The sequence below is a fragment of the Schistosoma mansoni genome, chromosome 5, assembly GCF_000237925.1.
Source record: "Schistosoma mansoni strain Puerto Rico chromosome 5, complete genome".
Lineage (NCBI taxonomy): Eukaryota > Metazoa > Platyhelminthes > Trematoda > Strigeidida > Schistosomatidae > Schistosoma > Schistosoma mansoni.
The window spans coordinates 3,688,852-3,703,331 of record NC_031499.1 but is presented as its reverse complement, the minus strand read 5'-3'; the positions used below and the strand labels follow the sequence as shown (position 1 = coordinate 3,703,331).

At 38.4% G+C, this 14,480-nt stretch overlaps 1 protein-coding gene across 2 annotated transcripts; it reads right to left on the bottom strand.

The window, feature by feature from the left end:
• Positions 1-551: 551 nt before the first annotated feature.
• Positions 552-13,074, bottom strand: Smp_045620.1 (hypothetical protein; the record flags this gene model as incomplete). 2 transcript variants are annotated; one of them, XM_018797668.1, is made up of 6 exons in its annotated part: positions 552-831; positions 2,273-2,373; positions 4,775-4,942; positions 6,449-6,588; positions 12,578-12,802; positions 12,838-13,074. In XM_018797668.1, 6 exons carry the CDS (start codon positions 13,015-13,017, stop codon positions 677-679), a joined length of 969 nt encoding a protein of 322 aa, XP_018652688.1. In that variant the 3' UTR covers positions 552-676. The 2 variants fall into 2 exon arrangements, with proteins under 2 accessions (XP_018652688.1, XP_018652687.1); XM_018797669.1 differs by having other exon boundaries at positions 2,273-2,368; positions 12,838-13,017.
• Between the last annotated feature and the right edge of the window lie 1,406 nt (positions 13,075-14,480).

Here is a 14,480-nt window from a genome sequence, read left to right as displayed (position 1 = left end):
ACAAATATTACGAAACGTAGTTTCTGGACTGATTTTTGAACTATTATTTGTATAATTATTAAGTAACTGGGGTTATGATATTTATATATTGAGTTTATCTTAAGCTTCCATTTAACCCATTAACCACCGTTATCCTTATTTTATTGTGAATCTATTTTTCCCAGACATTTTCGGCTTATTTGTGTACAATTGTGATGTTCTACTTTACGGTGGGGCGCGTTAAAGTGTGTTTGAATATAAAACTACATCTATTTGAAAAGTAATAATAATAGAAGTTGGTTGGTGACTTCTTGGATATAAAGCAGAGCTTACAAATAGAGAACCAATAACAGATTAGCTGTATCGGCCGAAGGTCAACGGTGTTGGTATATTCGGTCAAGTCTGGGACATTAGGAATAAGAATCCTGATTGGTTGACGTCTCAAGATGCAACTGAACTGGTGATGAGGATGGAATTTAAACCCCAGGGAGGGGAAACCCCAATGAATCAGCAAATTGTAAGACAAGTAACATTATACACAAATGTGTTTTTAATGAATCCACAACAGTTTTCATTGAAAATGTTTGTATTTAAAATATACAGTTAACAAACTTTATACAATTTACAAATAAGAGATTATTTTCTGATGTTTTCATCATTATGATCTCGCTCCTCTTCATTTTTATATAAAAAATATTTATAAATCATCATTTACTAAACCAAATAATCGAATAACACCTTGATCTCGTTCATATTTTGCTTCACTTGAATAACTCAATAAATACTGTCGAGGATGCCAAGCAAGTACAAATGTAGCTGATGCATGAGTTCCAACTTGATAGACTTGTTCACCTGTTAGATTATTTTGGGAGAGGAGGAAATGAATAAATAAATTAAACACATGATTTGTTAGTTGTTGGTTAAGATAAGAATGATAAGTCTAAAATCAATTACTGACTTATCGTAGCAAGTTTCATTAAACAAGGTAGTTTACATAAAGTACAAAGTATAATTAAATGAATCCTTTTTTCATTGATGAAATCAATTCAGTTTGAATATGTAAATAAGTAGATGAAAAACAGTTGCGTGACTGGCAAAAGTATGTATCGGTTTGAGTTGTCACATTTTACATTAATAATGAAGTGGGTCAACACAAGAATGCAGATAATAATATTAATAGAGCCAGAAAGTTGTTGACAAAACAGGGAAAGATAAGGAATACGTACAACAATACATTTCACTTATCTAGTACACGTATCCAGACTTCATTTTGAGTCATACACTTTGCGTTTGACATAACAATATTATTTGAGTGATCAAAGAAAAGGGATCAGGATTCCAACATTCAGTTTAATGGTTGAGAATGTAAAATTACATGTATCAAATAATAATTTAGTCAAAATTTAGGAAAGAATAAAGAATAGGTGTACTTGGGCCAATACGATCAATAATAATTTATTTCATCTAGACTTGGTAACCACTGATTTTGATCGTCTTGGATTCAGCAATAAGGAAGTTTATACTGTCTTGAATAATTCAGATTAATAATCAATGTCTCTATGAACTGATCTCACATCATGATTTGCTTATTTTGAGCGTTTTTTTTTGTTTCAACCAATGGATTAGTGATTAGGAAGTGGAATTCACTAAATTTTAACTACTGAGTTACAAGTTAAAAATTCAGCTTCACCTATTTTAATTAGAGAAGTCAGATATTGGTATTAATATTCCTTACGAAAATTGTAGTTTACAATTAAGTAAACAAAATTGAACTTTGTCTACTGAGTTATTTCTACCGTAGCTAGAATGACAGACTGAGATGGAAGTATAGAGCATAGACGAATTCATTTTGTGGATTTACCAGACGCATACAAACCTTACTAAACAATTCTTATTTATCCATATTAACAATCATGTAATGAAGGCAAATGAAACCTTGTGTCAATAATTCGACTTCATGATTAGTTATCAGTGGACTATGTTGTATAAATTGATTACTGTAAGATGGTGTCTCAGTTGTCTAAACATTAAGAAGCCTAAAGGTCTTGTGTTCGATCCGCAATGAGGTTGTGAATGCACACTTCCCAATATATTTCCAATTTAGATCGTTTTGCAATCTTGATAAACATTTTAAATTTTTGAAGATTTTTAGCTCATACTTGTTTTCATTCATAAATTAAGTGCATCAGTAACCTTAAAAATATTTGTAGTTATCCAAACGTTCATACTTGTACTCTAATAGAATATCAGTTAAAAGTAGAATTGTATTATGAACGAAAGCTACAATTCTTACCTGTTTGCACATGGCCAATATCAATGAAATGATCTTCGCTAGCTGCAGCGATTAACTTGCCATCATACGAGAATCCCAAAGTACGTACTGGCCATTCTAGGCTAGTGATGAGAAAAAAAATACATCAGAAGAATGATACTTCGTGACAGTCATCAGTTTTTATAATCATAATAGCCAATCATTTAAGTCAGTCATGATGACCGTAGAGTTTGGTAAAGATGTGTGTTAACCTAAATTGCCTCAGTACAATAGTAAAACGATATGAATTTAAAAAGGTGAATACCAAAGCAGTCGAAATAATGTGGTACCAATGATAATGAGGAAGACTAAACATTGGGAATATGGTTCGAAGAGACAAGATGAAAAGACATATTAAAGAATACTGAAACTCAAGATCTGGAGTAAAATAAAAAGTGGATAAATCTTCGCGATTGTGATCGATTCTGAACCATGCTACTTAAATTTTTCAACCACTTACCGAGATTATCACACGAACCTCAGTCAACTGTCTAAACCTAGCAACACAATTCATCCCAACAATCTGTGGACACACGGACTGATGTCATGTCTTAGTTCTCTCCCACCTAACTTTCTCCTAATCTACTATTACATTACCAAACATTATGAGTTGATGCGCCCCCAAATGCCCTGGTACGGCCGAAAGTGGGGAGAGTCCGCTCTCACTCTCGAAACGCTCTCATATGGCCACGCGTATATAGCCTCTGTCAGGGAAGTCCTACTCATTGCCTTCTATCACCAGGGATGTTGTTTACGAAATTGAGAGGACGAAAAGCGAATGTCCGGAGCTTTAACTGGGCCAATGGACACGGAAAGTCCACCTAGGGGAGTTGGGAAACCCTAATTCCAAACCAATGGTGTACATGGGCTCCATCATCCTGAGGGAACAAAAGGTGTATGAATCAATCGTTGGTCACCGACTACCATGGGACTGCATCTCCTTACGATGCTCCAATGTCTTGTGGGTCAGACGTTTAGGTCAAAGGCTCAGGGTGTGCCCCCCTAAGGGAACCACTTGCTTCGGTCTGGACACCCGGGGAGTATCATAGACCTCACACAATTAAAATGAAATGACAATCTTTTGTGTGGCGCATATATATCTATCGCATATATATACTACCACCACTAAATTAACTACTTCTATGAATCCGGTGTTCATCTTGTTGTGTTAACGAGGTATGGCAACTTCGACCGATGCATAAATGTGCCTGGTCCTACGTTGTAGCTGACTGACTGACTAACAGAGTGAACTCCTTTATAGTATACTTTTCCTTTAGTCGGTAGACGAATATTTTTTCTACATCACAGGTGACGCTAGTTGGCAAAAGACATTTAAGCTTCATAAATTCGTGCTAAAATTTCGTCAAACATCAACTTAACAGGGCTGATGAGACTTTAAAGATAAATGAAGTTTGTTGATATGTTGGATAAACAAACATGACAAGATGAATAATGTATCTTATTTATCCACTTATTATTTCGTTTGCTAGTTTAAAGTTGATATAAGACTTGATTAAAACGATGAAATGTTAATCAAGCACAATTTAAAGGAACATCGAAAAACAGTATGTCGGCGACAGAGATAATAAAGTATAAAAGAAAACGTAACGCGGTAAAATGTTGAAGATTCAGAAATAACAAAAAACTAGTTGTATTTGAACTAGTTCCATGAAAGGGGTTTCGTTATTACTTTTTAAAGTCCTACTATAGGAACTGGCTAAGTATTAGAAGTTACTAAAATGAGTTGTATCAAATGATAAAATGAGTAGGAAAATAGGATGTAATCAGAAACAACATAGGAGTGACTAAAGATCAGTTTAAAGTGAACTAACCACATGAAAGATAAAAAACGATTTAAAGGACCAAAATTTAAGACTATAGGACTAAACAGTTCAATGACTTTACAACTATGAGTGAGTATTATTGAACTTTGAAGGATTAAACGTAGATTCAATAAATAAATCTGATAAACAAATTGATGCATACGTCAAACTGGTCAGGTGAGAAAGCTTGTTTCTCAGGCTATTAGAAAACGGCTGTCGGTTCGAGAGCAATGGGTCTTGATATTAATCCGAAATTAATTCGAAATAACTTCATTTGTAAAATTATTATGCTCTTTAACATATTTACTAATTTGTTTCTTTGACATTTTTTAACAACAATTCTATTTTTAATCCTTTAGTAAGATCTCTTTGGGTTCTTATTCCTTTATACAATACCCTATTGTACATCGTCAACATATTATGGATGGTCAGTTGAAATGGAACGTTAGTTAAGTTGCTAAGATGTTCAACTTTCAGCCACTGTTACAGGTTCGAAACCTTTATTTGTTTCAGTTTGAGCAAATAGATAGTATTGCTACTAGTTCTTAGATTTAGGAAATGACTGGAAGTCATTTCTATGAACCTATACTTAATAAACGAAATCTAATTTAAATAATGTACTTTTAAAAAATGAAGTTACTGAAAAATTTGATAAACTTACCGAGATAATGTACGTAGACAAACAAATTCATCCGCGTCCCAAATGGACACTAAAGCATCTGCACTACCAACAGCAAATTGATGACCTGTTGGTGAAAATTGCAGACACATTGCATTGACTGGGTGAGCTTGGATACTTGCTTCACGTTTCATGTCACCCGGTTTCCCACTTTGAAAAAAAATCACAGAATCAAAAGGCTTTTTATTTATAAGAAATCCCAGATTCATCTGTCAGTTAATACTACTCAGACTATTACTAGATTAGGAGGTTGTAAGAATAATAATTGATAATCAGTATAATTATGCTGAGAGAATACAACTAAAATAAGTAAGAAACATTTGTTTTAGTGGTTGATATTAGAAAGAGAGGATCTCATTTGGTCAAGGATTTTTATAAAACTTGTTTAACATAGCTTAATATTTTTTTAGTTTACAGTCAATTTAAAGAACTGATCCTCTAGTAATTTGTAATCTCTTGTATTACTTCATCACTTCCATTATAGAATATATTCACAAATTATTTGTAAAAATATATCATATGTGCTATAACATTAGTAACTGGAACTTTCACAGTGTATAAAAATGAAGTTACCATAAAATGGAGACACTTAAAAGTTTGTCTTGTTCGACCAAACCCGTCCGTTTAGCACTACTTGAAATCGATAGACACACTACCTAAGTAAAACTGGTGTCCGTCAACCATATTTTAGAGCGCTAAATACTATTAAATAGTACTTTAAAACACAAATAAAAGGAAATCGGATGGAGTACAAATAATAAAACCTATGATCTCAAATAGTTAATATTTTAGATTTGGTTAGATAGCTACGGTATATTTCTTGTAAGATTGCCGAAAGCTCAAAAGAGTTTTGACAAGAGGATATTAGAGAGTTAATTATTTACTAAAATAGGAATATCTTACCAGCAAATATGAAGACGATATTATATTTGCTTAATAATACACAAAAGAAATGCTTGATCTGTTAGCATATATTTTGAATTGCTATAATTAGAGAGTTACAATGCTACCACAACTATCATTTTACTACCTAGTTTTCAACTATATGCCATTATAAGCAATTTTCAGATTATTTTATGGTTAGTACGTGCAAGATATGCTCCAAGGATCCGTAGAATCAAGGTTGAAGCTTTGATAAGATGTTTGGATGGAATATTTATTAGACAGAACTATATTTTTTAAGTGATCAGAGTACACTGTAGGATTTTCATGGAAAAAATATACGGAGGAACATGTCGAGTACAAGAAGCTGGAAAGTATGTGTTGTAGTCTAACAAGTAGAAAGGACCAACTGTTACACAGTCAATAGAAAACAAACCATTCTTCGTTTTCCCAAGTCGGTTGTTCTTTAGTTTGTGGGCCTTGTAGTTTTATCATCTTAATCACGGTAGTTTTGCTATAAGGTGCTAATTCAGCCAGTTGCGACGTAGAAGCTGGTAAGTGTGTACATCAGTTCAAATCCCCATAACCCATTAGCGTAATCATTCGTCGAAAAACTTAATTCTAATTTCCCATTGTCAATTAATTTGTTTTTCTCTTGTCTCATTGAAAAATATATAACAATAGTTTCCAAATGAGTCCCCTGAAAAACGTGATCATCAGTGTAATAAGCAAATTTGTTGCTACTTTTGAAAAGAATTGTAACGAAGTACCAACCTGTAGACTAATATACTTCCAAGACCAGTGGTTAAAAGAAACGCTTCCCCACTAGGGTTCCAGGCGAATTCATTAATTTCTGAAGTGAACTGTTCCGCCTGTACCACTTTGAATCCTGCACGCAAATCAAACCATGAAACCTAAAACAGTAGTAATGAGCTAGATTTGCAAACAACTTCAGTGTGAATAAAACGCGAAAATTATTACTGGGGTATAAACTAACTAATGATAAACACATTTATGCATTTAAGACATAAGCCAGGAACGTGATGACAGAACTTGAGCGATCTGAGGTAATGGAATTAGTTATATTTTTAAAACTTGGACATGAGATAAAGCTGGTAAGCAGAATGCCTAAATTACGCAAGTTGGGTATCTATATAAAATCTTTACCAAAGTGAATAATAAATAGACAACAATGGTTACACTTTGGGTGACATGGCTCAAAATCGTTTGCAACAGCGGATATGCACATACTTCTTGTCTTTCTGTAGAACATGAGTCCCAAAATCCCCCTACCCTTTGTTTATTTTCTCGTACCTAATCGTTTTTTACTATTACTGCTCCTAATACTCTGAGATTTGTCTAGAAATAATTTTATTTTGCTATGTTAATTTGGTATTCCTACAGTTGAAGAACAAATGGAACTCAAAACAACTTTCAAGCAATATCAAAGTCAGAGTCTTCAATACGAACGCCAGTACAGTTCTACTGTAAGGAGCTGAAACTTGGAGAACTACTACAACCATCATCAAAAATATACAAGCATTTATAAACAGTTTTCTACGCAAGATACTTAATGTCCGTTGGCCGGAGATCATCAGTAACAGTCTACTGTGTGACCGACCGTTGCTGCTACCTTGACGTGGTGGTCGGGCTTGCCTATCGTGATGATCCAATCGAGCTATGCTGGCTGGAACAATCGTTCCTCAAGGTCCTACCATGCCAGACAGGTCGGTTGAAGAGCGGTGAGACTAAAAGCAGCAATCCCAAGGTCCGAAGGCGAAGTCGTACTGCTGACTGTTCAGAGGTGTGAAAGCAGTAAGGTGTTTCCTTCAGACAACCAGCATGACAGCGATGCTGCCTTCCCACAAGGAGGGGTGGGGTTAGAAAAGGTCGACCCTAAAAATGCACACCTTGCCTTATCCCACGGATTTCCGTCTCCGGCGGTAAGGACTTTTGAAGAACGGAGCTAACACGTCAAAAATCCCCCACAAAAAGGCCGTGCGTGACCGGCCTCAAGCAGTTGTCCCTTGGGCACTGCGGTCACGCTCCCAGGTCGTTAAGACCAACACTAATCCAACTTCTTTTTCAGGTCCCTCAATAAATACCCTTCCACGGTGTGGGCAGCCGGGAAGTGATACTAGCCCTCATACCCATAACTGCACACGAGACCAAGTTGGTCACTTTCAAATCCTTCCTACACCTAATAACACTCTTATCTCCACGACTAACCCTTCCCACGTCCTTTTATCACCTCGCACCGCTAGGGCAAACGATTCGAGTACACAGAACGTTATTCCTGGTCTCCTGAAACCACGCTCTAAACTACATGTAGGAACTTTTAATGTCTGAACATTGTGCCAAATAGGACAACAGGCTTCCTTAGCTAGGACTTCAGAATCTTACACCATCGATGTGTGCTGCGTCTCCGAAACGCGCATACAAGATCCGAGTAGTGTCATTCATTTGACCGCACCTAATCAAAATAAAGATTCATCTCGATACACGCTTCGTGTATCTGGAAGCCCTGATGCTGCTTCCCGTGGCCTCGCTGGAGTAGGTATAGCATTAAGTCCTAGGGCAGAACTAGCTCTTTTAGACTGGATCCCAGTAGACAGTCGTCTATGCGCTGTCCGACTAAACGGATCAGTAAGGACCCGGAAAGATAGGGAAACTCGTCGTTGCCTCTTCGTCGTCTCTGCCTACTCTCCCACTGACTGCAGCTCAGACGATATAAAAGATGAGTTCTACAGGAAACTTTCTGACCTCCGAAAAGCTAGGCGTTCTGATGTAGTAATAGTAGCAGGTGACTTTAATGCTCAAGTAGGTAAACTAAGTGAAAGGGAAAGACACCTGGGTGGATCTTATGGTGTCATGGCGAAAAGAACAGATAATGGCGACCGTCTGTTGCAGCTATGCTCAGATAACCGCCTATTTCTTGCAAATACTAACTTTAAGCATAAGGAAAAACATCTTTTGACATGGCGACCCCCGAATTCGTCCCAACGTTGGACCCAATTAGATCACATCGCTATCAGCCACCGATGGAGGGGCTCAACAGAAGACTGTCGCTCATTCTGGAGCACATGTTTAGACTCAGATCATGCTCTAGTGCGAGCACGTATCTGTCTGCGTCTTACTGGATGTAGGAAAGACACTGCAGGGAAGCCTCTAAGAGTTCTACTTAATGATAGGCAAGCTAAGAATATATTTCAGGAACAACTAGAAAAACAGTTAGGCAGCCATGTAAGTTGTGTCCACCCCGAGGCAGCGTGGAATGACATCCGAAAAGCTGTGGAAACAGCTGTGATATCCGCTAGTAAGGTAAACCATAAGGTTAGGGAGAAACAATGGATCTCGGCAGCATCTACCGCACTGATAGATGCTCGTAAACTCATCCCACCTGGCTCTGAACATAACGAAGAGCGGAGTCAACTTAAGCGCAGGCTTATAAGAAGCCTACGTAATGATCGTGAACAGTGGTGGGTAGCGAAAGCAAGAGAGATGGAAAAGGCAGCGGCAATAGGTAACAGCAGACAGCTATTCAGACTCGTTAAAGAAACCGGTATTAGGAACCCAACTATTAGCGAAACTATCTCAGACAAAAATGGGCATATCATTCATTCTCAATCCAGGAGATTGGATCGATGGGCAGAACACTTTAGGGATCAGTTCAACTGGCCTTCAGCCACACTTCAGTTACCCACGATCCCCAGTCGTCCTGAATGGCAAATTGATGTAAGTCCTCCAACCCTCTGCGAGGTTGAAAAAGCTATAGGAAATCTGAAGCGAGGGAGAGCAGCAGGCCCTGACAGGTTGACCCCTGAGATTTTTAATGATGGTGGTCCAGTACTAGCAACGAGATTGACTGAGGTCTTAGGTAGAATCTGGGAACTGGACGTAATTCCATCTGACTGGTCCCAATCACTGATTGTGCCAGTCTATAAGAAAGGACAAAAGTTCTCCTGTGACAATCACAGAGGAATAAGTTTGACTAATATAGTGTCTAAAATATTAGCTTCAATAATACTTAGGCGCCTAACCAAAGCTCGTGAAGGGCAGACTAGAGAAAACCAGGCTGGTTTTCGACCTGAACGTGGTTGCATAGACCAGATATTCACTCTACGTCAGGTCCTAGAACATAGACATACATTCAGACGTCCCACAATAGTAGTATTTCTTGACCTTAAGGCGGCATTTGACTCCGTTGATCGTGAGGTTCTATGGCAGTGTTTGTCAGTGAAAGGAGTACCAAAGAAGTACATTAACCTCATAAAGGCTCTCTACTCGAACACAACTGGTCGAGTTAGAGCCTATGGCGAACTGTCATCAGAACTGATTACCTCAAGTGGCGTTCGTCAGGGCTGTCCACTCTCCCCATTCTTGTTTAACTTTGTCATTGACATACTTTTAGAGATAGCACTTTCATCAGCTAAACCTCCAGGAGTTGAACTTTTACCGGGAGGCTCACTTGTTGACTTAGAATACGCCGACGATATAGTTTTACTCGGTGAAGACGCTGACAACATGCAGTCTTCTGACCACTATAAGCAACTATGCAGGCATGTTCGGAATGAGATTCTCTCCCTCGAAGTGCAAAATGTTACTTCAGGATTGGGTTGCAGCGACACCTGAACTAATGATAGGGAGTGAAGTAGTTGAGCGTGTAGACTACTTCACTTATCTTGGGAGTCTCATCAGCCCTTGTGGTCTGGTGTGTGACGAAATCTCAGCACGGATACAGAAGGCTCGTTTAGCTTTCGCCAACTTGCGTCATTTATGGCGTAGGTGAGATATCCGTCTAGCAACCAAAGGACGGGTTTACTGTGCAGCAGTTCGCTCCGTCCTACTTTATGGCAGTGAAACATGGCCCACAAGAGTAGAGGATACCCGTAGGCTACTAGTGTTCGATCATAGGTGTCTTCGAAGCATTGCTCGTATATCCTGGGACCACCGGGTAAGTAATGCAGTTGTTAGGAAACGAGTACTAGGTAGGGATGGCAAATCGATTGATGAAGTGGTGAAACTTCATCAGTTGAGATGGCTGGGACATGTGTTACGTATGCCCAACCACCGACTGCCTCGACGTGCAATGTTTCATGGTGTAGGAGTAGGTTGGAAGAAAGCTAGGGGTGGCCAGACCAAAACGTGGCACAAGTCAATGAAGTCACTGACAATTGGACTGAGCCATGTTGGTAGGTGTAGACTACCTGGTTGGGATTCGCGAGATGATAGCAACCGATGGTTAGAGACCTTGAATGACATGGCTCAAAATCGTTTGCAATAGCGAAGGTGCATCCACTCTTTGTGTTCTACCAAATTCTAATCTTCTGAATTCCTCATGTCTTTATCTTTTTCTCTTTCCAAATTTATTTCACTGTACTATACTCCTTCAATAATTTCTTCAAACCCTAATGTTTTGGATTTCTGATTATACTCCTACTACTTCTACCACTATGGGATTTGAATCGACAACTGCATCTCTGTGCTAATGTGGTATGGCAACTCGAACTGATGTACGTACGTACGAAGTTCTACGTTTTGACTGACTGACTGACTACTGTGTGAGAGAACAAACCAGCTTCCATCCGAAGAAATTAGGAAAAGACGTTGAAGGTGGATAGGATATACATTGTAGAAATCATCAAACTGAATCACGAGGCAATCTTTAACTTTGAATCGTGAATGGAAACGGAAAAGAGGAAGACCAAAGGACACACTGTACCGAGAATTGAAAGCAGACATGAAAAGGATGAACAGCAACTAGAAACAACTGGAAAAAATTGTCCAGAACAGAGTTCGATTGAGAATGCTGGTGGAAAGCCTATGCCTCTCCACGAGGGGTAACAGGCGCGAGTATTTTACCGTGGCATGGGCCCCCAAATGCCCTAGTACGGCTGAGAGTGGGGAGAGTCAGCTATCCTTCTCGAAACGTTCTCAAGTGGCCACGTGCATACCACTGCCAGGGAAGTCCTACTCACTGCCTTCTATCACCAGGGGTGTTGTTTACGAAATTGAGAGGACGAGAAGCGAATGTCCGGAGCTTTAACTGGGCCAGTGGACACGGAAACTTCACCTAGGGGAGTTGGAAAACCCTAATTCCAAACCAATGGTGTACATGGGCTCCGTGGTCTTGAAGGAACAAAAGGTGTATGAATCAATCGTTGGTCACCGACTACCATGGGACTGCATCTCATTACGCTGCTCTACTGCCTTGTGGATTAGACTTTTAAGTTAAAGGCTCGGGGTGTGGCCCCCTAAGGAAACCGCCTGCTTCGGTTTGGGCACCCGGGCAGTATTTCAGCTCTCACATAAATCGATCGATTTATGTGGCGCATATCTATTTAGTGCCTCTTCGTACCAACGTTTATGTGTTTAAAAAAATAAATAAATAACGTGGTATGCCATCTTAAAGTGGTGCACATGTCAGGCTGTATGTTGAATATGATGGTAAATATATACGTCACTAGATCCGACCTCTTAAAAAGGTGTTAGACGCAAACTAAGAGTTTAAACACAAGTCTTGTTGTCTTCACAGTAGAACATTTTCACACTGATTGAAAAATAAAATTGGGATGAAGTAGCTTAAAGTTTTTCAACTTTGAGCTATTGAAACTTCAGTAAACCAAGGAACCCTTAGTTTATGAACATGCATTAAAAACAGAATAGAATTTATTTGGTCCTACAAAATGAACCAGAAATTTGCTGCCACTTTCAAGGCTGGTCAAAAGTTGCTTTCGGTTTTGAATAAACCTTTTAATTGCGTTTAGAAGTATAGTTGTGGTAAAAACGAATTTAGTGGTTTTCACTAACACACATGAATTTGGTTGCATGTATTGGTTAACAAGTAACGCAAAGTGCAAAAAGACAGTTGTGTGAGCAACAAAGGAGAATAAATAAACATACCAAATCTGTTTTACTACCAACAGCGATGTAACGTGCATCCGGTGACCATGCCAAATTAATGTTCTCTCCTTTACATTGTGCTGTGATTGGATCTTTTTTGGTCCGACAGTCCCACAAACGAATAGCACTATCTGCACCCACAGTTGCAACTACATCATTATCTGATGGGTGCCAACAAAGTTGGTCTACGCTTTCGTTATGTCCTCGGAAACTATGTACTTTTGTCTGAAAACAACCAATAGAGCGAAATTCCAACTAACTAATCTTGTAGATTCTAATGAGTATATATTTACAAGCTTGTCAGATGATCCAGATGCTAACCTCGACCCACTGCAATTCCACCCAAGTGTATGTATTTTTCCCCCGTAACCAGAAAAATCCTTAACACGGGAATTTTTAAGAAAGTAACTTTTCAAGCGGCTTAGTTCTTCTGATTTCATAATGTCACCTTTTGAGAGCACCTCACACCAAGATGAGGCAACGATCCGGTGATGTTGCCCACTGATGGAGGTCACTGAGCACTTGAAGGTCAAAGTAAGGCTCCGGTTTGTAATTTTGACAATGAACTTAACGACTAATCAGAATGAAGCGACAGCTATCATTTTCACCATCTTTGTAAGCAATAGTGGTCAGCTTTCCTCGTTCTATGTTTTTCCGCTGTTATTTTGGTGTAGCTGAATAATATAGTGTTTTAGTGTGCTAAGATCCCGCAATTTATATATTACTCTATGTGTTGTCGCCAATTTTTTTGAATCCGTTCTGTCTTCTCAGTTTTTGCTGCTGCTACTCAAATCACTGAATTCCTTCAGACAACTTTACTTTTTTATGTGATAAAATGTCAATCTGTTTTTTCGGTATTATTCAGTAAACATCGGAAACCGGAGTTATTTTTGTAGCTAAAATAGATGTTGCTGCCGTCTGAGATTCTTAAGCTGTCCTCATGTTCGTTCCTAACTGTCACTTACGTTGTTACTGAGAGCAATGAAAGAAAACGACTTCCAGTTTGTTATTTTCTTCAATATTGTGGATGACCCTATCCTATCAACAAGCCAAGCTAGAGTTGAGCGTCTGCTAGTAGGGGATATCAGCGATGTTCTTGATAGGATTATGAGACCCAAGCACTTAAAAACCTGGAACCGAGTCAGATACACCATTTATCTATTGCAGAAGGCCCGTTATTAAAAACACACCACATAGTATTATTAAATAAGTTGGACTCACTACGTCCTACGTGAAAACAAGCTCAACATTGGAAAGCCAGAAATCAGCTACCAGTACGTAGTGTCTATATGTTATTTTGGCTATGAAAAGACGGAGGGCCATGGGCAGAGACGGTTAGAATATACTTCGACTACCGTGACGCTCCATGATGGTTATAGTAGCTTTTAGGAAGGCTAGGGGCGCAAAGATCTGTTTCCATCGGTAATTTATAAACGAACCCGGGTCTTTAATTTATTCAGGAAAATAACAGAAATGTGTAACATATTACTCCTAAGAGTTACTTATTACAAGTGAACTGGGTGCTAAGACATTCTCATTTAATGGATTTACTACTATGGTTAACTTGACAGATCAAAATAGCATCGGATTTAGAAATTTATTCAGGAATAGTTTCAGTAAAATTGGAATATCAAACAGCCTTTACACCAGGATTCAACTTACAACTTTCACATTGGTAATGTTAAGCTGTAGTCCCGGTTATTTTTAAGACTAAAAGAGAAAACAAGTAACTAGTAAATGGTTGAAGTGAATGTGAAACTAAAGAGAACTTTCAGCATGCTATTTAGAAATTTGTATGATCCACTGTTTGTAATACCTTCGTTAGAATCATTCACAGTTGAGATGGTGGAGGAGATTAGCAGCTCAAATGGATGAATTTGATAAAGTTTTGTTCTCTGAGCTG